Source organism: Malaclemys terrapin, chromosome 6 (genome assembly GCF_027887155.1).
Source record: "Malaclemys terrapin pileata isolate rMalTer1 chromosome 6, rMalTer1.hap1, whole genome shotgun sequence".
NCBI lineage: Eukaryota > Metazoa > Chordata > Testudines > Emydidae > Malaclemys > Malaclemys terrapin.
In genome coordinates, this window is record NC_071510.1 from 104,971,631 (window position 1) to 104,999,592 (window position 27,962).

General features: G+C 45.8%; 1 protein-coding gene across 5 annotated transcripts in view; it reads right to left on the reverse strand.

Moving 5' to 3' along the window:
• GHR (growth hormone receptor) overlaps nucleotides 1-27,676 on the reverse strand; it is a 205,159-nt gene extending 177,483 nt beyond the window's left edge. Inside the window, exon 1 of one of the 5 annotated variants that reach the window (XM_054031699.1) lies at nucleotides 27,599-27,676. Coding sequence is in view for 1 of the 5 variants with exons in the window: in XM_054031696.1 (XP_053887671.1) it covers nucleotides 26,738-26,795 (58 nt within the window). In the remaining 4 variants the exon portion in view is untranslated. Of the gene's footprint in view, nucleotides 1-26,721; nucleotides 26,809-27,015; nucleotides 27,380-27,598 lie in introns of those variants that run through there. The other 4 variants (XM_054031700.1, XM_054031697.1, XM_054031698.1 and 1 more) reach the window with 4 other exon arrangements.
• Nucleotides 27,677-27,962: the final 286 nt, after the last annotated feature.

Below are 27,962 nucleotides of genomic sequence, written 5' to 3' on the forward strand. Positions count from 1 at the left end.
AGCGAAACGGAAACTATATGCGAGTGGCTTAGTTCAGCCACCACAGGTATCACTCGAATCCTTGGAAAAGCCGGACAGGATCTTTACAGACTACAAGCCAAGCAGGACCCTGTTTAAACATTTAATCTGAAAGAAGGACAGTGTCAGGGGCAGCGCTTCAATGTCATGCTAATATAGCTGCTGGAACCGGTCCAAATTCCTCAACTAGAGGTTTTTTTTTTTTTTTTTTTAGTATTTCACCACCTAGCCTGGAGATAGGGGCAGCTTTCTGTCTTTCACTAAAGCAGTTTTCAAATATTTGTTTTGGGGACTACAAAAGTAGAAAAGAAATGAGAAAGATCTGGAGCGTGAGTGTTTACATTTAGGGAATCTGCAGGGTTCAAGTTAGTTTTCTCATTGCTTTTAATCATATGTTTAAATGTTTGAGTGACATTCTGCTATTAATCAATGTATCAGGAGCATTTAGAAACTATAGTGAGGCTTTAGAAAGGTGTAGAATAATAAATACTAGTAAGAACAAAAACATCCAGATTGTTGGTTTTAAGTACTTATAGCAGTAGAATACTGTCATTAAGGCAGATTTTGCCTTTGGAGTCTGGGTTCAAATTCCAGCTATGCTACAGACTCTTGGGTGACCTAGGACAAGTCATTTAATTACTCTCTGTGCCTCCATTCCCTATCTGTACAAAGGTGTTAAAATCATTCCTTTCTCTCATTTTTTTAAATGGTCTATTTAGAGTGTGAACACTTTGGGGCAGAACTGTCTCTCACTGTGTGTTTGTACAATGCCTCGCACAATAGGGTTCTGATCTCAGATGGGGCCCTCTTGAGGCTACAGTATTATAAATAATATGCATTTTAAAAACTTACACACAACCAAAAGGAGAGAGCTGGGGAAAAGGGGAGGAGCAGATGAAGATAATGCTCAGAAGCCTATGTCCAAAGATGGCTCCAGCCGCTTTCTGATGAAAAGTCTTTAAAAGTTAATTTAAAATGTGTTGGGGCACTTGGAACAAGTCTGCTGGGGCAGGGGACTGATCAATGTACTGTATTTTGTGCTCCAATACTACAGCAGTGAGTACTATAGAAATACAATAAGTAGATAAATGTGGCAACAACTGCATCAGCCTGTTCACACACAACTTGGGTGCTCTAGTCCATTTATCCTTACTGTTTTTCCCCCTAATTCTTATCACCCTGGTGTAACCCCTATGACGGGTTGGATCACAGAAACCCCCTTGGGAGCTGCCACCCGATGTGCAAAGACTACCTCTTCTCCTGTTTTCCCTGCCAGCTCAGGACTCCAGCACCGTCTTGCTGAGCAAGACACTCCCATCTGCTCCAAAACAGACCCAGGGTCTGAATCACTTGTCCCAGAGCTGCAAGTTTACCCAAAAACAGCTCACAGAAGTGTGCTTGTCCACTCAGATGCCCACCTCCCAATGGGGTCTAAAACCAAGATAAATCCGTTTTACCCTGCATAAAGCTTATGCAGAGTAAAATCATAAATTGTTCGCCCTCTATAACACTGATAGAGAGAAATGCACAGTTGTTTGCTCCCCCAGGTATTAATACATACTCTGAGTAAATTACTAAATAAAAAGTGATTTTATTAAATACAGAAAATAGGATTTAAGTGGTTCCAAGTGGTAACAGGCAGAACAAGTAAGTCACCAGGTAAAATAAAATAAAATGCGCAAATCTATGTCTAATCAAACTAAATACAGATAAGTTCCTCACCAGTTCCAGAATGCTCCCTTTTACAAGCTAATCTCCTTTTAGCCTGGGTCCAGCAATCACTCACACCCCCTGTAGTTACTGTCGTTTGTTCCAGTTCCCTTCAAGTATCCTGGGGGGATGGGGGAGAGGGGGTGGAGAGGCTCCTTCCTTAGCCAGCGGAAGACAAAATGGAGGGGTCTCCCACGGGTTTAAATAGACTCTCTCTTGTGGGTGGAGACCCCCCTCCTCCCTCCTATGCAAAGACCAGCTCCAAGATGGAGTTCTGGAGTCACCCGGGCAAGTCACATGTCCCTGCATGACTCAGTCTTTACAGGCCGAAGCCATTGTCCACATGAAGAACGGGAGTACTTGTGGCACCTTAGAGACTAACAAATTTATTAGAGCATAAGCTTTCGTGGACTACAGCCCACTTCTTCGGATGCATACAGAGTGGAATAAATATTGAGGAGATATATATACACACATACAGAGAGCATAAACAGGTGGGAGTTGTCTTACCAACTCTGAGAGGCCAATTAAGAGAAAAAAAACTTTTGAAGTGATAATCAAGCTAGCCCAGTACAGACAGTTTGATAAGAAGTGTGAGAATACTTACAAGGGGAGATAGATTCAATGTTTGAAATGGCTCAGCCATTCCCAGTCCTTATTCAATCCTGAGTTGATTGTGTCTAGTTTGCATATCAATTCCAGCTCAGCAGTCTCTCGTTGGAGTCTGTTTTTGAAGTTTTTCTGTTGTAATATAGCCACCCGCAGGTCTGTCATTGAATGACCAGACAGGTTAAAGTGTTCTCCCACTGGTTTTTGAGTATTAGGATTCCTGATGTCAGATTTGTGTCCATTAATTCTTTTGCGGAGAGACTGTCCGGTTTGGCCAATGTACATGGCAGAGGGGCATTACTGGCACATGATGGCATATTTTTTTTCTTACTTAATTGGCCTCTCAGAGTTGGTAAGACAACTCCCACCTGTTTATGCTCTCTGTATGTGTGTATATATATCTCCTCAATATTTATTCCACTCTGTATGCATCCGAAGAAGTGGGCTGTAGTCCACGAAAGCTTATGCGCTAATAAATTTGTTAGTCTCTAAGGTGCCACAAGTACTCCTGTTCTTTTTGCGGTACAGACTAACAGGGCTGCTACTCTGAAAACTGTCCACATGGTATCTTGCATGTCTCCAGGAAGACTTCTTATGTGGATTGGAGCATTCCAAGATCCATTGTTCCCCAAATGCTTCCTGATCAGGTACTTAACCTGGCGAATTCCTTCCTAAAGAAGCTGACCAAATGCCTCACAAAGCTTACTTAGAAACCAAGCAAGCATACAGCCCATATTCTTAACCTCAAGTAGAAAATGATATATATGTACAAATAGGATGAATAGATATAGTAGACTGTAACCTTTACGGAGATATGTTACACGGCACAGGCAGCACAAAACATATTCCAGTTATATCATACATACATTTATAAACATCCTCCCATAAAGCCTTATGGGGTACTCTGTCACAACCCCCTACCCCCAAGAGCCTGGAAATACATGCTTTTAAAGATGTATTCATTATAAGCAAACAAACTATTTTCTCAGGTTTCAGTGTAGCAGCCGTGTTAATCTGTATCTGCAAAAAGAACATGAGTACTTGTGGCACTGAGGCAGCCCATCATCTGAAAAATGGTTCAAAAGCGAATCCTGTCAATGGTTTTCATAACCTCTGGAGAGTAGCTTGTTTCAAGGGCACTGGATTGTCATCTTCCCCATGGAGAGGGCATGTGAGGGGCAGAGCTTTCCAAAGCAATTCACCTTCCAGTCTTGCTACACCCCCGTGACCCGTAACACGCAATAGGCTTCTATCATCACCGGAAACAGACACATTGTTACAATAGCTCAGTGAGAAATCCCAAATATGGAGACCCACTATTTCATTAACAGGACAAATTCTGTTCTCTGAAGCAACTTCCACTGAAATCAATAGGAACAGAAGAGATATATAGCTGCATTAGTACTGGACATCAGCAGAGATCAGTTTTACTTTAAAAAGAAGAACAGGAGTACTTGTGGCACCTTAGAGACTAACAAATTTACTTTAGGTCGACTACATTTTATGTCTGTTCAGTGGCTTCTTAACACCTGCATATCAACATGACAACGACTGGCACTGTATGAAAGAAACAGCTTAGAGCAATTATCAAATGTATAGGAAAAGCTGTAACACATATATACACAGACATTTGTGCACATGCATATCTTTTTCTCACTTTGAATGAGCTATTCCAGCATTACTTGATCCTAGCAACCCTACACATCAGGTTGTATTCACCGTTCCCTTACAAATCCCTGATTTCAGGCACTTAACTCGGTGATGAAGATTAAAAGCCACTCAAGCCTAGTGTGACAAAGCCTAATGTAGCTAAAACTGGAGGTCTCCGTTACAAAGTATTTTCTTTTACAGTCATTTCAGAAAAGTACAAAAAACACAGCGGATTTTTGCGGAGAGAGTGATTTCAGAAGGCACTTCGCTCTCTAGCAAAAATATATAAAATATTTAAAAGACAAAACATATAGCACAGCCACACACAACTGTGTTTGTTTTGTATTAGAGTAGAACCTCAGAACTACAAACACCACAGTTACAAACTGACTGGTCAACTACACACCTCATTTGGAACCAGAAGTACACAATCAGGCAGCAGCAGAGACAAAAAGGAAAACAAAAACAAAAAACCCCACACAAATACAGTACAGTACTCTGTTAAATGTAAACTATTAAAAAATAAAGGGAAAGTTTAAGAAAAAGAATTGACAGCATAAGGAAACTGTTTCTGTGCTTGTTTCATTTAAATTAAGATGGTTAAAAACAGCATTGTCCTTCTGCATAGTAAAATTTCAGAGCTGTATTAAGTCAATGATTAGTTGTAAACTTTTGAAAGAACCACCATAACATTTTGTTCAGTTACGAAAAACCTCCATTCCCGAGGTGTTTGTAACTCGAGGTTCTACTGTATATTGTAATCTATTCTACTGTGCCAACACACGTCTATAGACTGCCAGTCCTCCAGGGCAGAGATCTTGTTATTTGTTTGGCACAGTTTACCAATTACAAGTTATACTTATGGTACTATGTGAGCCATAAGTAATATGGAACCTGGGGCCAGATTTTCCATTTCAATTTGCTAGACAAATCTAATAATCTGTTTAGCGCAGTGAAGATCAGGAGAGTTTTGCACTTAACCAAGTAGATAGCCATATGTGGATTTAGCTGCATAAACTTTGAGTAACCAACGTTTCAAAATGTTGGCTACTATAGGGGTATACTATTTCTCCAAAGGCTGAACTTCCCCTAGCAATGCAAGGGCTGTAGGAGACACTCAGCGTAGTATTTCTGCCTGACTTTGGGCAACTCACTTAATCGCTCTGTGTCTCAGGTTATACCACTGCCCTACCTCACAGGGGAGAGTTAAGGACACATACATTAAAGATATTGAGGTGCTCAAATACTAGAGTAATGGGGGCCATACAAGTACCTAAAATAACGAAGACATATCGTAGCCACCATGATTCCATTGTGCAAGTGGCTGTATATGAAGAAGTATTTGGTGGAAACAGACTTCATGCTGGTTCATCACTGGCAGGCAGGAAGAAAGGAGTGTGGCATGGCCAACAGGTTGCCATGGGTCAGTGGTGCCGTAACCCATCCACTTTTCGCCGGGGTGGACCCTGCCCCCTTCCCCTCCTTTTCCCCCTGAGCCCCACCCCCTGGCCAGGTCAACATGGAGCCCAGGCAGTTGTGGGAGCCAAGTGGATCCTCCACTTGCCCGGGATGCGGGGAGGCTGAGAACAGCCCCCGGCCTGTGTCCCCGCCCAGCCATGGGCAGGCGGAGGTAGAGGGTCCGTGACTCTGTGCTGGCTCCCTACGACACAACTCTGGCTGGCGGGGTGGGGGGAGGGAGAGGGGGCATGCCTTGGCGCCACAGCCCGGCCATGATAAGTGCTGCACAGGCAGCTGTGGGAGCCGGGGCAGACCCTCCACCTGTTCACAGTGCAGGGGCCCGCTGAGAACAGCCTCCAACCTATGTCCCTGCCCCCCTGGCCTCCTGCCCAGGGTAGGTGGAGGGTCCACCCCAGCTCCCCACAGCTGCCGTGTGACTCTTATCATGGCCAGGCTTCAGCTCTGAGATCCCCCGCCCCCGCCCACCCCCAGCTGGAGCTAGCTCAGGGAGAGCTGCCCAGGCAGCTGTGAGGAACAGGTTCCTTTACCTGCCCTGGATGGGGGGTGCTGGGGACATGCGCAGGGGGCTACTTTTGCTTCCCCCAGCCCTGCTCCAGTTCCGGCTTGGCCGGGGCCTCTGGGGGGAGAGGAGGGGTGGGAGCAGGGCCTCAGGGGTGGGGGCCTGTAGCGGGGTGACCACCTGCTCCTGCCCTGAAGGGCTCGAAATCAGCCCTGGGAGAGGGCTGCTGCTAGGAAAAGCAGCAAGCCTTGGCTGATTGGGGAACCAGCCACAGATGTGGCCATGCCCCAATCAGGGCCCAGCTGGCCCTTATAAGAGGGCAATGGGCCAGGCATAAAGAGAGACTCTCTCTCTAGATGTGGAGAGGGATGGACCTAGCTGCTAGGAGCTAAGCAGGGTACCGAGACTGGAGCAGGGCTGGGGGAAGGCCAGAGAAGCTGGGGAGCTCCGACCTAGAAACCCCCCTATCCTCCCAGCTGCAGGCCTTGCTAAAGGCCGGAAAGAGTACTGGGGTTGCAGAGGGGCAGCCCAAGGGTAGGCAGAGGCAGCAGGTCCAAACCCCCCTTGCCGGTGATGAGTGGCACTTACACTGCAGTCTGCCCCAGGGAATGGGGGCTAGTGGCAGTAGCCATCGACTGAGGCGAGGTGGGATAGAGGGTGGGGGCTCCCTGGGGGCGGGAAAGACCCAGATCTGTGAGGGTACTGCCAGGTGAAAGGGGCACCGGGGTCCAGGAGGGACTCGGGCCCAGCGGCAAGTGGGTGGAAATGCTAATTCCCTGGACAACCAGCAGGAGGCACCGCAGGGGTGAGTCTCACACTGTTACAGGCCCCCGGCCCCCCCACTTTTGTGAAGGCTCCAGTGCCCAGTCATAGATCCAGTGGCTAAAAAAAAAAAAAAAAAAAAAAAAAATCTCACATATGGTGTGAATGCAGAACACAGCTTCTATTCCAAACCCAGAGCTGGAGTTATAGCCACAGAAGAGCTACTCCATTTCCTACGACACAACTCTGGCTGCCGGGGTGGGGGAGAGGGAGAGGGGGCATGCCTTGGAGCCACAGCCCGGCCATGATAAGTGCTGCACAAGCAGCTGTGGGAGCTGGGGCAGACCCTCCACCTGTGTGGGGGCAGCTTTGAATCTGCCCCCACACCGTTCCCCTGTAATTATGTGTCAGTTGGAGGCAGAGGAACCCTAACAACATTATTGTGACAAGAATACACCTCACTGATTTCAATGGAGTTAACCTATGGTTTCCCAGAAGAGTTAACCGAGGTTTTTTATTTTTCCCAAATGGATTGCAAGGTAGCGGCAACCATCCCAATGTAATAATACTACAAAAGCATAAAGTGTTTCTAGCCTAACAAAGCAACTATTTCCTTTTTAAATAAAATGTGTGTCTGAGCATGAAAAGGAAGTAAATCTTGTGATGTAATCCAGACAGACACATAAGAATATTACCAGCCTCTACTAGACAACATGATCCCTATTTGCACCTAATTTTAGTCAGCAGTGCTCTGGTGTGCCTAACTGGTGGAGATTTGATCTCTTATTATAATCCCTTGGTTGTTTTCTGTTACAATCTTTTGAAGGTATTTATGTTTGAAAATATGCTAATCAAAATACAGAATTTAAATATAGTCCACTGTGTCACTTTCTGATCATAGCTGTGATTGCATGAAAAATTAGCTTGAGAAATCTGCTCTATGGGAGGGGAGTGGGTTGTAGCATTCTAAACAAACAAAAACACCTGGGTCTTGGCATTCCACAGATAATTGGTGTAAAATGCTGGAAACTGATGAAAGCGTTACTTCTAACTCAGCAATACAGGTTGGTTATGCCTTTGCCTTCTGCATTTAACGTTTCTTTAATTCCACTGGCCTCAATGGAGTTATTCCAACCTCACACTGGTGGAAATCAGGAGTCAGGGTTATCGCAGGTAAATCTGACTGTGTGTGTAAAATTTTGCATGCAAATATCACGTTTCTAGACATATGTTAGTAATAGTCTTTATACTCTACAAATGGACAGAATACATAAAAGGCAATTAACATACTGTTTTCCTAATCTTTTGAAAACAACTGGTCTGTTTGGCAACTAAATTTCAGTTACAAAATGTAATCTTGACAAAATGATTACAGACAACAACAGTTTAAGCCTATTACATTTCCAGAGAACAGCAAGTTAAGTCTTATGTTTACACATTTATTTCTCCCAGTATTTTGCCATCCTTGTAGAATTTTAAAATAATTTGGTCTTCAGCTACAATTAAAGAAAGTTTTGTTTTTTTGACAGAGAGCCAAAAAACAACCAAAATGTATTTTCCTGTCTGTAGAACTCCCAAGTATGTGCCAGAACAGAATTAGCTAGGACAGGCATAAAATGACGACATACAGACTAAAAGCACTCAGGCCTCAATGCTTAACACGTACAAATATGGAATGTTTTTGCACCAAATCTTTTATGCACAATTGGAATTTTTAATTCAAAAATAAGAGAAGCATGGCAAACTACCACAGAGGCAGAGTTCAGATAACTGAGAAGGAAAAAGTTCTCTCCAGTCATGCAAGTTGCCTGCACAGATTACTTTTATTTTATTGTATCTGCTCTGAATGACAGCAGAGATGGAGGGATGTGAGGCTGACAGGATATTCTCCAAGACTCTGGAATTTGCTCACTTCCTTGATCTGTCAGAGCCCCAACTTGTTAGTTTTCTGGAACACACTGAAGAGCTCATCTTTTCTTGAAGGTACATCAGGAGATGGGATTGGGTGGGGAGCGAAACTCAGAGGTGGAGATGGCAGGATGAGCTACATGGCGATGTCTACCGACATGATTGGGTCAAGTGTCTCTACATATTACCTGGAGATTTGGAACTGTAATTCTGATGAGGCAATTTCAATTTTGGATTTCTGGGGAATACCTAGAATTCTGGTTAGGTGCCAGAGATCTCAGAAAAATTAAATGAAATCTTCCAATGATCGACACTGGATGTTGAGCAATTTCCTGTTTCCTGAACTAGCACTCACTTACGGTCAGATCTTGCAGATGTAAGAGTTTTTCAGGTTCTATTTGCCAACAAGGAACATGGGGAAGTCCTAATAGAAAAAAATCTCTATTTCCAGTCACCGACCATCAGTTGCGTGCACATCCTATGGATGTTTGTCCTAAATTCTGCCAGAGGTACTTTAGTATTCCTTAGCAATAAAGCTGTGAAGAACCTGATATTACTGGTCTGCATACAACACGACAGACCTGCTGCCAACTGGGTCTTACCATAATAGGCAAATTGGACTCCAGTAACGATGATGCATTGTTTCTGCATTGATGACTCTTTTACGCCCCCTAACAGCAGCTGTCACTGAGGCAATTAAATATGAGTTAATGGCTTTCTCCCCTTACAGATTTTCACTTCCTCCATAGTAACAGTCTGAATGGTGATAAGGTAACTTTACTGGTCTGGCTTGTTACGGAGTTATTCATATCTCCCAAGGATCTTTAATTCATGTTAAACTTTCAATAGATCACACAAGCAGCAAAGAAAAGAGCCATTGTACAGGACGTAATTGGGAAGCTGTTACATTTAAGCATGCTACCTTTAAAATGAAAGCAAAATTTGACTGTTGCGGCTATTATTTGGCACTGTATTTATTCTAAGGGCATCTCTACACTACAGACTTAAGTCAACCTATGTAATTACTCTGGTGGCTGATGTCCACACTACCCTCCTTCTGTCAGTGGTGCGCGTCCTCATCAGGAGCACTTCCGCTGACTGAAGAGGGGCAATGTGGGAAGCTGACAACCCGGGCTCTCAGCTCTGCACAGCACCATGGTGGGAGCCCAGCTGCTCTCCTTCCCCACCCCATTCTTGCCCCCCCTGCTCCCTCCCAGGCTTCTCGACTCCTGAGTCGGGAGTGGCCAGGCTCTAGCTGCACAGCCTTGTTGTCAATTTCACAGCTCCATCATGGAGCCCAGAAATTGACAAGACAGCCAACAGTGTACATAAGTAATGCAGTGTCTACACAGACATTGCATCACCCTAACTACACCAACATAAGCCCTACGCCTCTCGCAGGGCCTGCTCCAGGCACCAGCTGAGCAAGCAGGTGCTTGGGGCAGCACGTCGGGCTCTTCAGCGGCAATTCGGGCGGAGGGTCCCCGTCCCTCTTGGAGGGAAGGACCTGCCGCCGAATTGCCGACAAAGAAGAAAGTGGCACGGTGGAGCTGCCGCCCATCGCAATCGCAGCTTTTTTTTCCGCCTGGGGCCGGCCCTGGCCTCTCGTGGAGGTGGTTATTATGTTGGTGTAGTAGGGCACTTACATTGGCGGGGCAAGGCTGTAGTGTGTACACTGACGTAATTAGTTCAACGTAAGCTGCCTTATGTCAACTTAACTGTGTAGTGTAGACCAGGCTTAAGGATGTGCAAAAAGGGAAAGCACACCAGACTCAACTCTACAGTCAATCTATCAACATGACTTTTGACCCATAATGCTATTGCCCTCTAGCGAAACAATTATAATTTGAAGACCCTGGACTGCATAACTTTTCCTTCTGCTCTAATCTGGAAGCCAGCACTGTGAACACAATGGGTGAGAGATGCTAGAGCAGCAGGCAGCACTTACTGTCCCAGGATGAATGGCCATACCCCAGTGCACAGTTGCCGTCTTACTAGCTGCACTGCAGGAAACACAGATTCATAGATTCTAGGACTGGAAGGGACCTCGAGAGGTCATCGAGTCCAGTCCCCTGCCCGCATGGCAGGACCAAATACTGTCTAGACCATCCCTGATAGACATTTATCTAACCTACTCTTAAATATCTCCAGAGATGGAGATTCCACAACCTCCCTAGGCAATTTATTCCAGTGTTTAACCACCCTGACAGTTAGGAACTTTTTCCTAATGTCCAACCTAGACCTCCCTTGCTGCAGTTTAAGCCCATTGCTTCTTGTTCTATCCTTAGAGGCTAAGGTGAACAAGTTTTCTCCCTCCTCCTTATGACACCTGAAAACTGCTATCATGTCCCCTCTCAGTCTTCTCTTTTCCAAACTAAACAAACCCAATTCTTTCAGCCTTCCTTCATAGGTCATGTTCTCAAGACCTTTAATAATTCTTGTTGCTCTTCTCTGGACCCTTTCCAATTTCTCCACATCTTTCTTGAAATGCGGTGCCCAGAACTGGACACAATACTCCAGCTGAGGCCTAACCAGAGCAGAGTAGGGCGGAAGAATGACTTCTCGTGTCTTGCTACAACACACCTGTTAATACATCCCAGAATCATGTTTGCTTTTTTTGCAACAGCATCACACTGTTGACTCATATTTAGCTTGTGGTCCACTATAACCCCTAGATCCCTTTCTGCCGTACTCCTTCCTAGACAGTCTCTTCCCATTCTGTATGTGTGAAACTGATTTTTCCTTCCTAAGTGGAGCACTTTGCATTTGTCTTTGTTGAACTTCATCCTGTTTACCTCAGACCATTTCTCCAATTTGTCCAGATCATTTTGAATTATGACCCTGTCCTCCAAAGCAGTTGCAATCCCTCCCAGTTTGGTATCATCTGCCAACTTAATAAGCGTACTTTCTATGCCAATATCTAAATCGTTAATGAAGATATTGAACAGAGCCGGTCCCAAAACAGACCCCTGCGGAACCCCACTCGTTATGCCTTTCCAACAGGATTGGGAACCATTAATAACAACTCTCTGAGTACGGTTATCCAGCCAGTTATGCACCCACCTTATAGTAGCCTCATCTAAATTGCATTTGCCTAGTTTATCAATAAGAATATCATGCGAGACCCTATCAAATGCCTTACTAAAGTCTAGGTATACCACATCCATAGCTTCTCCCTTATCCACAAGACTCGTTATCCTATCGAAGAAAACTATCAGATTGGTTTGACACAATTTGTTCTTTACAAATCCATGCTGGCTATTCTTGATCACCTTACCATCTTCCAAGTGTTTGCAGAGGATTTCCTTAATTACTTGCTCCATTATCTTCCCTGGCACAGAAGTTAAACTAACTGGTCTGTAGTTTCCTGGGTTGTTTTTATTTCCCTTTTTATAGATGGGCACTATATTTGCCCTTTTCCAGTCTTCTGGAATCTCTCCCATCTCTCATGATTTTCCAAAGATAATATACCTATTCTGCAGTCATAGCCAGGCTGCTGGTGACAGATACTTAGAAGGTATCGAGCTCCTAGCCACCACAGGCAGAATGCTTTCAGAGATTGCCACCTGGGAAAAATAAACTGAACCATTCCCTCCCCTTCCTCAGCACCCATAACATTATTATGGCTGTAAAAGCCGGAGTCAATCCCAAATGTGAGAAATAAGAGCGTACTATATAATCTAGCAGCTACTATGCTAAGAAGCCCTGAGAATGCTCAGTTCTTTAATAACTCTTCATACGCATCACAGTGCGCTCAAAGCCTTGATCATGCCACAATGCAATCTCACTGAAATTAACTTTAAGCAATTGTAGAAAATTAAACTCCCCTGAAAATTAAACTCCCCAAAGGTGGTGGCTGTCCTCTTATAGTCCCCATTTTTGTCTGCCTTCTATCAACTCCAGATGGTTCACATCCCTTTAAGGTGGTTTGTGACTGTTTTGGATCTTTACTTCCCAGCTTCTACATGCTAGACTATATTGATGATCTAAGACTAAACAACTAAAATGGCTGTCTTCTACAAACTAGCACAGCCAATAATGAGAAAAAAAGAAAAATGTTATGTAAAACATTCAGGTTGGAACAAATAATAAAAATGCCTAGCCCTGACATCGTAGATCTCAAAAGGCTTTACAAAGGAGGTTGGTATCATTATTCCAGTTTTACAGATGGGGAAAACGAGGTACAGGAAGGTGAAGTGACTTAATCAGGGTCATCCAGCAGGCCAGCAGCAGAGCTGGAAATGGAACCCAGGTCTCCTGAATCCCTGTCCAGATAACGGTCAGAGCCAGAAAATCCAAAGCCACCAACTGAAAGTACATCCTTTGCTCATATCCATGTAAAACACAACAGCATAGGAACAAGCCCATGCAAAAAGCAAAAGGCCAATTTCTCAATCTCGAGGACAGCAAGGACTGAGAGGGTTCTGAAGGCTTTATCCTATGGCCACTGGGAAGGAAGGAGGAAGAAATGTACAGTTAGCTACTCTTTTGGTTGATCAGGACCAGCATAGATGGACTCTGCAGTGAGTCCCATGTAGCCCTCAGTTAAAAAAACACTATCATAAATGAAAGGCGGTAGGAGAAAGGAAAATGCAATTTACCACAAAGCCAAATCTGGGAGGGGGCTGGAAAGGTCAGTGCTCAACCTGTCTGTGAGCAAATATTTACACTGTGGGAGATGTGAAGAAGTCTGTGTTGCTCAACTGGGAAACTCATACCCTTCTTAATCCCTGCTCTGCGCAGCCCCCAAAATGGACACGTCCTGTGTAGCCGCAAGCCCCATTTGAGAGCTTTGCAGCTGCAACACAACGCCATCCAAGATCGCCTGGCCAGAGCCATCCCACCACACGTGGGGGAAGGTTGCCATAAATGCCGCCATCCCTGGAACTGACAGCCAACTGCAACCAGACATCGTCATCACCAAGGACCAGAAGAAGATCATCATGGTGGATGCCACAGTGCCCTTCAAGAACAGGACCCCAGCCTTCCATGATGCCCAAGCTCAAAAGGTAAAGAAATATGCCCCTCTGGCTAAAATGTTGAGAGCTAAGGGTTACCAGGTTCAGACACACACACTGAGCGTTGTAGCCTTCAGCCCACGGGACCCCAGTAACGAGCGAGTGCTGAGAGAATGCGGAATTGATCAACGCTACGCTCGGCTGATGCGGGAACTTATGGTCGGATGCCATCAGGTGGTCGAGGGACATCTACATAGAACACATCACTGGACATCGGCAATACCAGGAGGGATGAGCTGGAGTGCCGATGAGAAGCACAGTCAGGAAAGTAACTAAAATACTTCCCTCATGGATTGTATTTTCTAAATGGACAACCTACCCTAAATTCTCAATTACCGAGGGACAATCTTCATTGTTGATATATTTTGCTTTCCACAACCAAATCTCTGTACAACTTTTCATGATTGATGTACCCAAGTATTCGGATTCTAATATCTAACCTGTATTGTTAAATCTATTCACCTAAATTTGGATTACTGCTGATTATATATCATATGATTTTTAAAAACAAACTTTGTATTTGTGGATAATCGAAGCACTATATCCAGATGTACAGACACTCTTTTCTCAACCTATGTATTATATAATTTTTTTAAACATTAGCTTTAATAAAATGTTTATATCCTGCACGTAAATACCTTGCAATGCCGGCTACAAAAGTGCCATGCAAACACCTGTTATCATTTTCTGGTGACATTATAAATAAGAAGCAGGCAGCAATATCTCCCATAAATGTAAACAAACTTTCTTGTCTTAGCAATTGGCTGAACAAGAAGTAGGACTGAGTGGACTTGTAGGCTCTAAAGTTTTTAATTGTTTTATTTTTGAGTACAGTTATGTAACAAAAAGAGCTATATTTGTAAGTTACTTTCACAATAATTAGATTGCATTACAGTACTTGTATGAGGTGAATTGAAAAATATTTCGTTTATCATTTTTACAGTGCAAATATTTGTAATAAAAATAATATAAAGCAAGCACTGTATACTTCGTATTCTGTTGTAATAGAAATCAATATATTTGAAAATATAGAAAAACATCCAAAATATTTAATAAATTTCAATTGGTATTCTATTATTTAACAGTGCTATTAATCGTGATTAATTTTTTGAGTTAATCATGTGAGTTAACCGCCAGCCCTACTTTGAACACAAATTCAGAAAGATTCTGGCCAAATTGCTGATAACTTGCTTTGGGCAAATAGTTTTTAATATAACTGCTCAAAGATTTGTAGTCAGAAGATAACAGCAGCCCTTCCCTGAAGAACAGACATAAATTGCCCTCTTCTTTTTCATGGCCAGTACTGATGTTCATGCAGCACAAGTCATGGAAGCGGAGGGGATTATGAGGATGCTCTGCTCCCTTCCATTCTATTTCTTCATCCCTTCCCATGGTCAGCCCATGTCAACTTCCCATAAATAAATTAATCCTCTATGAGCTGGGACTAAGTAGATGAATTTTGAGCCCCAGATATTGAGAAGCAAAGTTTATACGGGTTGGAGGAGTGAAATAGAACAGAATCAGATTGATAGATAACAATGAAGTCACTACCATGTCTCTATGATATTGCTCACTCAGTGAGGGAGCAAGCATATGATTTTCATGCTGGCTTCCAAGGTGTTTCTGATCAATTAGATCAGAAACAAGATTCTTCTGTCTCATAGGTGTGCTCTCCCGCTTCTCAAATTCTCACCTACACACCCCACGATTACATTTACTGCATTGCAGTCTCTGCCAAAGAAGGCTCCTTGGCAAACTGCCATCTTTCAAGTAGCAACATATTTAATTTGTTTAATAAGCTCAGAGATGTAAATAACTAGTAAGAATCCTTCTTCCGTATCAGAGAAAGAAAACAGTAAGTCAATAGAAGTGACCGACACTAAAACTTTACACACTTTATATGAAGAGATAAAAATAAAAGCTGTATCACAACTAAATAAGTGATGCAGAAATACCTATTTTCAGTTCTCAGTGCCCCATTAGGGGTTGCTGAACTGAGTGATTATTACACAGCAGTGCAATCAATGTGCCATCTGGAAATCACAGCAATAGAAACTTCTGTTTTACTAGAAATTCCACCTCACCAGAACATTTCAGGAACTACAACAAGTCCATGTGAATCTGGTTCTTGTTATCGTATGAAAACCTTTGTAAAATTACATATCAGAGGTGCAATTCAGGATCCTGTTATTCCAGAAATTACATTGTTTGTCCACTTGTATTATACATGCTGTGTAGTTGGTGTTGGAAAATGAGGGAATCCCTGTCCCGAGGAATTTAGAAATTTAAAAGTACCTGATCCTAAGCCTGACGAAGTCTATTGACTAAAATAGGTTTTGGAGAGAGACAGAAGTAAGACAATGTGCTGGATGGGAGACCTTGTTTGCCTCATCTCATGCCCTCCCCACCCCCAACTCAATCAGGAAGCCAGAGAAAAAAAGCCATGGTTTTGAGGTTCACACTATTACTACCTTGTTGTATTTAAAGAGCTAAGATTCAAATCCCCTTCACCAACCTGCAAAGTAAAAGGTCACAGAATCAAGAAAAGCGACCTTTCTCTAAAGCTATCCTGCAAGGTCTGGAGCACCATCCTGTCCCGATGGAGTTGAGGGTGCTTGAGAACTTTTAGGATGAACCATATAGCCCTGATCCAAATCTCAATGAAGTGAACCGAAACTTTGGATCAGGCCCTATATGAATAATCAAATTCATGCCAATCTGATCACTATTAGTATTGCTGATGTATTACCATACCTAAATCACATGGAAGATGTGATTTGATATCCCACATGGGACGTGCTATCTAAATGCTAACTATTATGTTGCAGCTGATGCATGGACTTCTGTTTTTGAAGCTACCATTCTCACTATGCATACAATGCATTCCCACCCCTCCCAATGGTTTACTCCGCAGAATTACTGGGCACATGCCAGTCTGCACTTCACACTTTTAATGTTAAGTTTCAGAGTAATAGCCGTGTTAGTCTGTATCCGCAAAAAGAAGAACAGGAGTACTTGTGGCACCTTAGAGACTAACAAATTTATTAGAGCATAAGCTTTCGTGGATGTTGTTTCTCCCTCTAGCCTAGACTTTATTGAACTGATCCCATTTCACGAGAGACCATAACTCAGTGCCTTACTCAGAGTGTGGAAGTCCTGTGGACACCTCCAGCCCCCCCGACCCCCCCGCCTCTCCCCCAGTCTGCCTCAGGCCCCGCCCTCTGGCCAGGTCATAGGTCAGAAGCCAGAGCCAGACGTGTGGGGCAGCTGCACCTCTGCCTGGTGCAGGTACCATGGAGCAGGCAGCTGTGGCTTTCCCCTTTCTGCTGCTGGTGCCCAGCCTTGCGGCAGCTCCTCAGCTTGCAGCCCCCTTTGAAGAGCTTCCTGGGCAGGGTGACCCAGCTCCAGGGTGGCAGAGCCCTCGGGGAGCAAGGGGAGCTCTCCTGGCACACAGCTCCCCAGCTGGCCTGCTGAGGTGAGTCAGGGAGTGGAGGTGGCACTCCTTCCCTGGACCCCGCTGTGCAGAGCTGGCTCACGCCCTTATAGCCTTCACACCCCCAAAATCAAAGTAAAACTACACCTGTGCCCAAGGGCTCTCCCCTGCCCCCGCTGGGCCTTGGAGTTTTTATAGCATGTTGGGGGGGGGGGGGGGGCTCAGAAAGAAAAAGATTGAGAAACCCAGATAACACTGACAGATCAAGGAACTTGGTGGTAGGCTTTAGAACTGAAATTATCCTTTGTCCACAGGCTGTCATTAGTATTACCTATGAGGGGTTGTTTTCTTTTAACTACTTGCATTTATTTATAAGCATCTACCTACTACACTAGGTGATGAACAATAATTACATAAACATTTAGTAAACTCCACAGGCCAAATCAGCTGTGAAAAAAGTATCCAACTCACCACAGCTCACTCCTCTCATATTTTCCTTATCCAACAGCCTCCTCCCCCAGAAAGGCTAGAGAAGCTTTGAGGGGGTCCTGAAGGTAACCAAACCAGGCTCTATTAGATACATGCATGAGTGGAAAGGGAGATAAATGTATTGTAGAGTTGAGAATCCCACAGAGTATGCACTCCCACCAGTCCCCTCTCTTCTATTAGTTCATGCATCTCAGTTTACATCTGCTGCAGCGTCATGCAAGGTGACAAGTAGTCTCACAGGTACTCAAGACCTGAATAATTTAGGTTTTTACAGGCCAAAAATCAATATCCTGAACTTCACCCCGAAACCAAGCTGGCAGCCACTGCAGATCAAGAAGCACAGGTATGACATGTTCCTTGAGCGAGCACAGTTTACTAAGCCTTCAGCACCAGCTTCAAGTCAAATTTCCAAATCATCTGAAGGTGTAGAGCTCATTGCAGCAAGCCAATCTTGAGGAGACAAGCATGAATCACTGTAGTGAGGTGTGCATCCAAAAGAGGAAAGGACAGATGTTTTGCCAGCTGCAGCCCATAACACGGGAACTTGGCTGCTACATGAACATCCAAAAGCAGCTGGGGAATTAAGCAAAATATCCAGGGTTCCAAATAGCGGTAAAAACTACCAGGCACAATCCTTTAATTGAGATAACGGATATCTCCTCTGGTTCTTCTGGCTCCATTCCCCAGCCTGTAAATATTATCTCAGCTTTATCTGGATCAAGCTTTGGTCAGTTAGCTTTCATCCAGCCCCCAAACTCCATTAAGTACTGGGCAAGTTGTTCAACTGCACTAGCCAGGTTGTATGAGGTGGAGGTAGACCATGGATGGAATAGAAACCAGAACAGCTACATTCTGGCCAACAGGCAGTAGACCCATGTGTGCCTGGCTCTATTTGTAGATTAGTGATGATAAATACTAGCAGTCCACTGGACTATGAAACCAGTCCATACGGGCTCAAGCAAGCACATAGTTCTGTACCTATGGCACAGTTTTCAAAGCTAACTTCAGATCTGATTCCTTTTCTAGATTAAAAACAAAACAAAATTAGGTTGAACAAGTGAAATTTCTTTTAAAAAAGGAAATAATAGAAATGTAGGACTGGAAGGGACCTTGATAGGTTATCTATTCCAGTCCCCAGAACAGAGGCAGAATTAAGTAGTATTATCTACACCAGGGGTCGGCAACCTCTGGCACACGGCTCGCCAGGGAAAGCACCCTGGTGGGCTGGGCCAGTTTGTTTACACATCCGGACAGAGTTCCTCTGGGCAGCGTCCACTGGCTCCCTTGACGCCTTCGAGGAGCAGTGGGCGCTGTCCAGGGTTCTCTGCTCGGTGTCCCCGTCAGGTTCCCTTCGTTTAGCCCTGTGATCTCACTCCCATTCCTGTTAGCTCATTAGTTGCCCCCCACAATTATTTGGTATCACGGACCTGTGGATCCTCCCTTTAGGATGGGGAGGTCCTTTAGCAGTGGGAGGGCTCTGCCCGCCCACTTCCTGGATACCAACAGGACTACTCTGCTGTACCCACCTGGCCTGGGTCTACCGCAATAGGTACTATATATAGGTACTATATTTGCCCTTGTCCGGTCCTCTGGGATGTCTCTGGTCCTCCTCCAGGTGTTGCAACCTGGTGCCTGGGGCCACACCATCACTCAGGTTGGCCCAAGCTGACCATCCATCATGATGAAGGGGTGGACAGGCCAAATTTGAGTGAATGGTGCTACAATTCCATGTGCCAGGTCGTAACACCTGGACCAGGGAGCCAGGCCCAGCCCTGCAGGACACAGAAGCTACAACTGCAAGGTAAGCTCACTCTCTGACCCTCCCTTAGGGCCTCCCATCTGAACCAGGCCAGTGAGTTAACCCACATAGAGCCTTTCAGCACAGAAGTAATAGATAAACAGAGAACTCCCGGTATCTGACATTTTCACCAGCATGACAAGCCTACAGACCTGCTCATGAGTATTGTTAAGCCTTTCTGAAGTTTATATTGTTTTCAAAGATATTTAACAAAAATAAAATTACTATAAACTACATGTTTTATAGGGTTTTTTTTTCCTGTGACTCCTTTTTAAAAGGTCACCTGCTTAAATGTATTTAGCATTTCATACACTGGGACGACAAGATATGGAAAACATCTGTCTCTGTGAAGGGATGGCCTCTCATTTATGTGGCGAGTCCTTTTTTCTTACACTGAACATCAATCTCAAGAATAGGAGGTGTTCTATATTTCATACATCAAAACAATCTGTGTATGCAGCCACTGCATTTCAGGATTCATATACAGTAAACAACCTGTGGTAAACAATCTGAGCACAAAGTGTTCCTTCAAGCTCCAATATTAGTCTGTTCCTGCCAAGCTAGGCTGATGCAATATGATACTTTCTGCCTCCAGCACTTTACCAGCAATGGCAGATTCAGTGCCCCTTGACCCGCTCTTCCCACACTGCCCCTTATCTTAGGACACCATCCCAATTCTGCTCTGCCAGACCATTCATTACTCTTTCCTCATTCAAATCCTTCCTACACAGTCATCTCATTGGTGATGCCAATAAAAAGAGAGCCAATAAATAAGACATCTTTTAACTAAAAAGAAACCCAATTGTCTACTGAACCATCATAATGTGTGCATACTTAGCTGGGTCGTATTGTGGTAACCCATTCCCCACCCATTCTATTCTTTGTTATTCCTCACTTATTGCTTTACACCTAAAGTTAAATTGCAACAATGTCTGTCTAGCAGCGTTTTAGGCATTGGAACATTTACAAATAGTCAGAGTAATACTGCCCTTCCTAAGTACAGAGAATTCCTCACATATATTCTGTCCATTAAAATCTGGCATTTGAAATAACATATGCAACACTCCAAATGCTGAAACTTGATTCTCTGATGGATATTCTAAGTGTGACATAAGCATTCATATAAATCAACTAATAACTTCTGCAGCAATAAACAGCCTCACGAGCAACTTGACAGAAGTAAGGGTCACATCTAATTAGTATATATGTGTGACACTGCACTCCATCCATATTCTTCACAGTGATGTTGTTACGAGTATGGCATAACTATGATGTATTTTATGCAAGATAAGCCATGTGAGATGTCATTGGAAAAGTTATAATTTGCTGAATATGATTATCCTATTTGAATGCATGTATCTGAAGTTATGAATATTGACTATATATATCTGTATTTCAAATGTAGTTACACGTGGGTAACACCCACTAGACGAGATGCTTTCAGTCTAGATCAGTGTTCTTCATTGCAAGGCCCACGAGCCGTGGCAGCTCCCATCAACCCTAAGTGCGGCTCGCTAAATTCCCTCTAAGCTGCACAGTAGGCTATAAATAGCGGTGCAGCATCTCTAAAGGGCCACACAGCAGGGACCTGGAAAGGAGGGAGGTAGGGGGTGGGTGAGAATTGGGGAGGGGAGCAAGTTGTGGCTTGCAGAGCTGCTGCGGGCCTCTCCCCTAGCCCTGGAGCTCCCTGCTGCTGGCAGGGGAGAGAGAGGGGGGCCCCTTCCCCCTGAGCTCCATGCTGCCTGCCAGCAGGGGGGGAAGAGAGAGGCCTCTCCCCCGGAGCTAGCTGCTGCCAGCAGGGAGGGGACTGGGGGGACGAGTCCTCTGGCCCCAGCCCTGGGGCAGCCTGCCTGCACCCCAAACTCCTTATCTCCAGCCCTACCCCAAAGCCCTCACTCCCAGCCAGAGGCCCCTCCCCCCACATCCCAACCCTCTGCTGCAGCCCTGAGCCCCTCAGCCCCAGCCAGAGAGGTGAAAAGAAAACAGAGGAACAAATTGACCAACGAATATTTGGACTGCCTTACTAGGATTGCGAAGACAGATTACAAATACTGCATGAACAAAGTCAAGAAAGAACAGGCACACTTTCGCTCACCCAGTTTTTAAAGTAAGTTTTGCATTATTCTGCTCTGAAAAAGTTTATTTGCATAGGTGCCTTTTTAATTCCATATATTCTCCTGGTTATTTTATAAAAGGAGTATTGTTTTATTGTACAAGTAGACTTTGTTTTAGTTACACGAGTGGCTCTGTAACCTTACATCGTTAAGGAGCAGTAAGCAATGTGTTAATTTAGTAGTTGATGTGGCTCTCATATTGAAGGTTTTTTGCCAAAGTGGCCCCCACTTCAAAAATAGTGAAGAGCACTGGTCTAGATAGTGGGTGGGGAAGGGTCTATTCAGGACAATGAGTCATTAAGGAAAACAATAGGCCTTAGGAGAAGCTTATCTCCCACCTCAAGAGCCTTCCTGAGAACACTACAGACAGCCTTGAGTAATGGCTGCTATGACTCTACAACAACATGTGATGAGACCACATGTCTCTGGACTCCATCTTGGGATGTCAGTATTTTTCCATGGACTGGTCTGGGAACCAAGCTTTGGGAACAAAGGGTTCCCACCATATGCAAAAGCTATATAAAGCAGGAAGTGACATCATCTGGTGTTCTTCACTCCCCACAGAAGACTCCTGAAAACACCCAAGGAACAAAAACTGAACTAGGGGAAGTGCTGGACCCAGGCTAAAGGGATTTCTACCTGTGAATGAAACACCTGGGGATTCCAAGTTGTAAAGCAAGTGCAGCTGACCCCTTAAGAATCTGCAGCCTGCTTGTATCGTCTCTTAGGGTGAAAATCTGTTATTCATATCCAATCTATTTAGTAAATTAAGCTGAGTTTGTGTTTTTTGTTTATTTGCTAGATAATTGGCTTTGCTCTGTTTGCTATCACTTATAATCACTAAAATCCATATTTTGTAGTTAATAAACTTGCTTTAGCTTTATCTAAACTGGTGAGTTGGAGTGAAGTGTGTGGGAATTATAACTCAGGGGGCAAAAGCTGTTGCATATTCCTCTCCACATTGAGGGACGGGGCAAATTTTATGAGCTTGGGCTGCACAGTTTCCTGTGCAGCCCAAGACTGTATAATTTTGGGTCTATACTCTCAGGGGGAGGGTGCCTGAGGAGTTGGGAGTTGCCCTAGCTGTAGCCTTCCTATGCAGGGACTGGTCAGAGAGTCTGCCTGTAACTGCATCTGGGTGTCCCCCTACCTGGTGAAAGTACAGGCTAGAGGGCTTTGCAGCTTGTCAAAACAGTACAATGTGAGAGGAACCCCAGACTGGTGGGTCAGGGAGCTCAGTGGTACCTCAGTTCAAGGTAGCACCCCAGGAGGAACCAGTCACAATATGTTTACATAAAATTAAGCACAGTCCTAATAAAATGAACTTGGAAGCAAAAACCTTACAAATCCAATATCCCCAAGATCTGTGCTAACAAGAGAACACTTTTTAAGTCTCCAGACCACTGGCTGGGAGGGCTCTCATCCCACCCCTGGCTGTTTGAAGAGGGGTCTGTTTGTTCTGTTCTCCCTTTATTCCATCCTGCTTCCCCCACACTCTAAGGGTAAGATTTTGCCCTGCCCTGTTGAAATCAGTGGAGCTAACTGCAGAGTAAAGTGCTACTCCACAAGAGTATGGGAGCATAATCTGCCCCATGTGAACATTTCTGTTCTCCACACCTCAGTGGGGTGAGGGGCTTAGGCTGCTGACAGCTCCAGATCCACCCTGGAGGAAGAAGATTTATTAGTGGAAACTTCTTTTGCCTCCCCACAGTGGTAAGGGACCCAATGGTTCACTTGCAGTTATGAACACTACTTTTGTTCGTGTGTGTAAGATCAGACTCTTAGACTGTAACAGCAAAACTTCACATATGGTGATACCAACTGATGTTGTTGTACATCATTAAAACAAAAATATTAGTAGGATTTTCAAATGTTATGGACAGAATTATAACAGTACTGAAGATAATGGGACAAGAGTAAAACACTATGCATGATAGTAATTAGGGGATTTGCAAGGTGCCTATCACTAGCAGTTACTTCTAAAAGTTTACCACTATGGATAAATTGATAATTCCAGCTCAAATGGAAAAAACAAAACCAAACAAAAAACACACTTGTGACTCACTTGAATAGACCAACATTTGTCTGCACTTTCTACAGCAGACTTCCCAGGGAAACCCATTAAAAAGCGGAAAAGACAACTAACTGCCTTGTTTGCACACCCTTTATAATTAAAATGTACCAGCATAATATATTAACTAACATGTTGCAATTCTTGGCATGCAAGGCTGAGATAATGTGGAGGAGATGAGAGATAGAACATTCCTATTTAAATAGTGGGTTTTTTAAAGCTCGATTGGAGAGCTTTCAATAAACATTCATGTAGTTCAATGAGATTCAACAAGCCATTTTAATTCCAATCCTCTTTATCCTTCCCCCCATATTTTAAATAGTGTCATTTAAATCAGCATCCTTGTCTCAAACAAATCTTTTCAATATCTCATCACAAATTTATTCTCATTAGGTCTATGTCCAAAAGTGTTTTCAGCTTTGATGTGAGTGGACATGTAAACGCCTTTTTAAAATTCAAGTTAAACTTCCATCATTTTGGCAAATGTTCTCAATGATCTTATTAAATGTTTGCTGGCAGGCTGACAGGAGGATTTGTTAAGCACTAGCCACATTCTGCTTTCACTTACACCAGTGTAAAAGAGCTTGGCTTCAATGAAGTTATTTCAGTTATTTACACTGGAATAACAGAGCAGAAATGTGATCCAGGGTGTCTTTATGGGGCTGCGCCTTGCAGTTATGGCAGGAGTCAACTGCAACTGTGGTTGAATATATTAAACATACTGAGTTAAGATATTTACCATGACTGTCCAAGAAGTAACCACCTATGATAAACATCTGCTAGTTTAAAGCAACAGAGGGTCTGAGTCAGTCTCCAGCAAAAATCAGTTAAATCTTGGCACTCAGGATTTTCTTGTGTGTGAACGCCAACTACTCTAGCAGTTATTCCATTTTCCTTAATATGGTTGGCTCCAAAACTTCCATTTGTGGAATTTGTTTTAAAAAGACTTCTTTCAATTTTGTTTCACATGCAGCACGTACAGTAAATACAAAATACAAACACTTTATTTTTATGCCCTGCATGGAAAGCAGAGCACTGATTGCACACTAGCCTCAGTTTGATTATAGCCTACAAGAAAGAAACACGACTGATCAAACACTGCTTTGCAGATACACACAAGATACAGCCAAATCTGATGAGAAGAGCAAATACTGGTGCGATGGCACTCCCTGAAAACTCCTTGCTGTCTTATGAAGGAACTCTATCCCATAGAAACAAAGAGTGATTTATCTAAAGAATATGATTTCAAAGTAAAACAGCTCCTACATTTTTCAAGGCCACAGTTTTCCTTTCAATAAAGTTCTCCCATTATCTCCCATCACTGCCCACAAATATTTTTAGAGAGTCACAATGTATTTCATGCCTGTTACTTCAAGCAGCAGCAACGCTTCAGCAAAATCTTTGGGGCCTGAATTTATGCCAGCTACTGTAGCTCACTACCCAAGCCCCATGTGACTGCCACAAGGGTGGAGATAGAGAACAGGTTGAGATTTACCAAATGCAGACAGAAACAGGAAGACTGGCAATCTCTGAGTATCAATCCCACCTGGCTATAGCCTGGGTTCTGATTTGTTATAACAAGATAATAAGAGCAATACATACGTTCACAGGAAGAACTGTGTAATAAAGAAACTTGGGGCAGTTGGGAATGGGGGCGGTTAAATCTGGAAAGACTGACCAGAACTCCCACCACAGCTGGGCAGTCTAGTCAAGTAGAGGCAACAGTGGGGGATGACTTCGGGTCACGTGCCCCTTCCCCCCAAGATTTCTGCCTTCCATTTAGCAACAGCTAAATGTTTGGAGGGGACCCATATTGAGGGGCTGCAGCAGACTCTGTCCCACAGCCCCAGGGCAATGGGAGTGGGCAAGGCATGCTTCTCCCACAGATAGCCAGCATCCAGGAGGCAGCAGCTCTCCCTGGCATCAGCACTCACCATGTCCCCGTGCAGCACAGGGAGGGAGGAAGCAGCAGGGCGGCTGGCTGTAAGCTGAGCCTGCTACATGGGGCTTATTCTCCTTCCCTGTTGCTGGAGTCCCAGTGCTTCCCACCACCTGCTTTGAAGACCGCCTTGAGGCAAATACCCCAGGCCTGTTCCCAGGGCAGAGGCCGCTCTCCCATTCCTATAGCAGGACCTCTGCTCCCCTGGCACTGCAGTGAGGCTCACCCTGCCTTCCATTTAGCACAGCTTCTATCAGAGGTTTTCAAACCGTGGGGCTCGCCCCCCCTTGGAACACTCAGGCCAATGCCAGGCGGCTCAGGACAGCTCTTGCAGGGCTCAGGGCAGGAGTGCCATCTTCACCCCGACTCACCTCAGGGGCAACTCAGTCTGTCTGGGTTGGGTGGGGGCCACAACCAACAATTGTAAGCTTTAGACCCCGTCTTTGGCTTACAATTGTTGGTTGTGCCCCCCCAACCCCGACAGGCTGGGTGGCCGCTGAGGTGAGTCGGGGGATGGAGATGATGCCCCCTCCCCTAGCCCTGTCTGGCGCCACTGCCCCAAACGTTCCTCTGCCCCCACCACTGGGGCACGTCCCCCTCTTTGGAAACCTCTGTTGTAGATCCGGAGGCTATGCTGTGGGGTGGTCGCAGAACCTTTAAATTGTGCTCCCCCCCCCCTCAACAGTTACAGGATCCCCCTGTAGCCACGCCAAAAAGCGATTCCCCCACCCGGCCAGCCCCCTCCTACGGAGCAAGGGGCCCACCAGCATCGCCTAGGGGCTTGCACTGCACATTGTGCCCCCCTGGGACCTGCGCTCCGCACTGACTACAGCCACCACGGCATCCCCGTTAACACGGGCACAAGCCTGGCCAAGGGACAGCGAACCAAACAACCGATAAACCTGTGCCGCGCTAGCGTTCCCACTCGGACTCGCACGGCTCGCGTCACCGCCCGTCTGAGCCCGGCCAGCCCCCGGCCCGCCCGCCTTTGGCCCAGGGCTGCCCGCCCCGCGATCAGCAGCACCCCGGCTCCTTCCCCCTCCCCCGCCGGGCTGATTTGGCTAAACTTTCCTGAGTTTCACACGCCGATAGTGCACCCCCAGGGGCTGCCTGTGCGTGAACGCGGCGAGGGGGAGCGCGGGCACCGCGTCGCCAGGCGTTCCGCAGGGCAGCGCGCGCCCGGGCGGGGAGCGGCTCCCCGGACCCAGCAGCAGCCTCACTCACCAGCGTGCCGCCTCACCTCCTCGCCGCAGGGAGCCCGCTCTGGGGCCAGCGTCAGCGCTCAGCCCGGGGCCCATCGGTACCCGCTCGCTGGCGCGTCCAAACTTCCAGGAGTTCACCGCTAAAAATAGCAGCGCAGCAGCAGGGCCGAGCGTGCCCGCAGCGACCCCTCTGCCCACACCCCCGCTTGCACGGGACGGATCGGATTACACTCGCCGGCCCGCGGAACAACAGGCAGCCCTGCAAAGCCAGCGCCTGAGCGCGCAAAGCAGGGGACCGAGCCCAGCTGCCCCGTACCTGACTTCTCCAAGCGAGCTCCCAGCCGTAAGGCGCCAGGGGCGGCTCTCTCTCGCCCGCCACCATGCACGGAGCTCCTGTCCCGGCAGCTGCGCCGCTAATAACGTCCCCCCATCTTGTCCCGGCGCGGGACGCTCACCAGCCGCCTCCTCCTGGCCCCATGGCCGCTGCTGCCGCCTGCGCCCCGCTCGGCTGGCAGCGTCCTGCAGAGGGGCGGCGCGGGGTGGGAGCGAGAGGGCGGGCCCGGCTGCTTCAAGAGGGACTCATGCCTGGCCGAGCCTAGCGGCTGGCTTCTGGGCAGGGGAAGAGGCTGGGAGATGGCCAAGCGGCTCAGTGCGTTCCCGGGAGCTCTGCTCCCTGCCCAGCCCGTGAGGAGCTGGAGTTAGTGCGTGTCACTTCCCTGGGGCTTGCGGGCTCCGACTAGAGGGAAATATTGGTTAGTGCAGAGCGTTTCCACGGGACTTCACAACAAAGCGAGGCTCTTCGGGCTAGAGCGGAGTCCGGGAGCCCCGCTCTCTAGTGCCCGGGGTTAGCAGCTAGGAGATCGGTTAGCCAGTACATATCCCGCATAGACCTACCGCACCTGGGCTGTGCAAACCACCCCGCTCCTTGGCGCCTCACCTGGGCTCCTCGGCAGGCTGTGCGCGGGGCGGGCTCAGAGCTGCAATTTAAAGGGAAACAGTTAAAATCACTCAGCCAAGTTCAGGGAGGGCGCCTGGGCTAAAGGTGGACGGGAATGAGGATGCATCTGCCACCTCTGGACAGCAGCCCTCCACCCAATGCCGCCTCCCTCTGCTTTCTTCCAGGGACTTTTTCGAGTTGGAGAGGAAGATAAAGCATCCTGTTTATGAGTACGTACTGGACAGGGTGGTTATTCGCATTGTGGGCAATGTTGGCAAATCAGTTCTGCATCCAATATCATTTTATTCCTGTAAAGTCACGCTTGC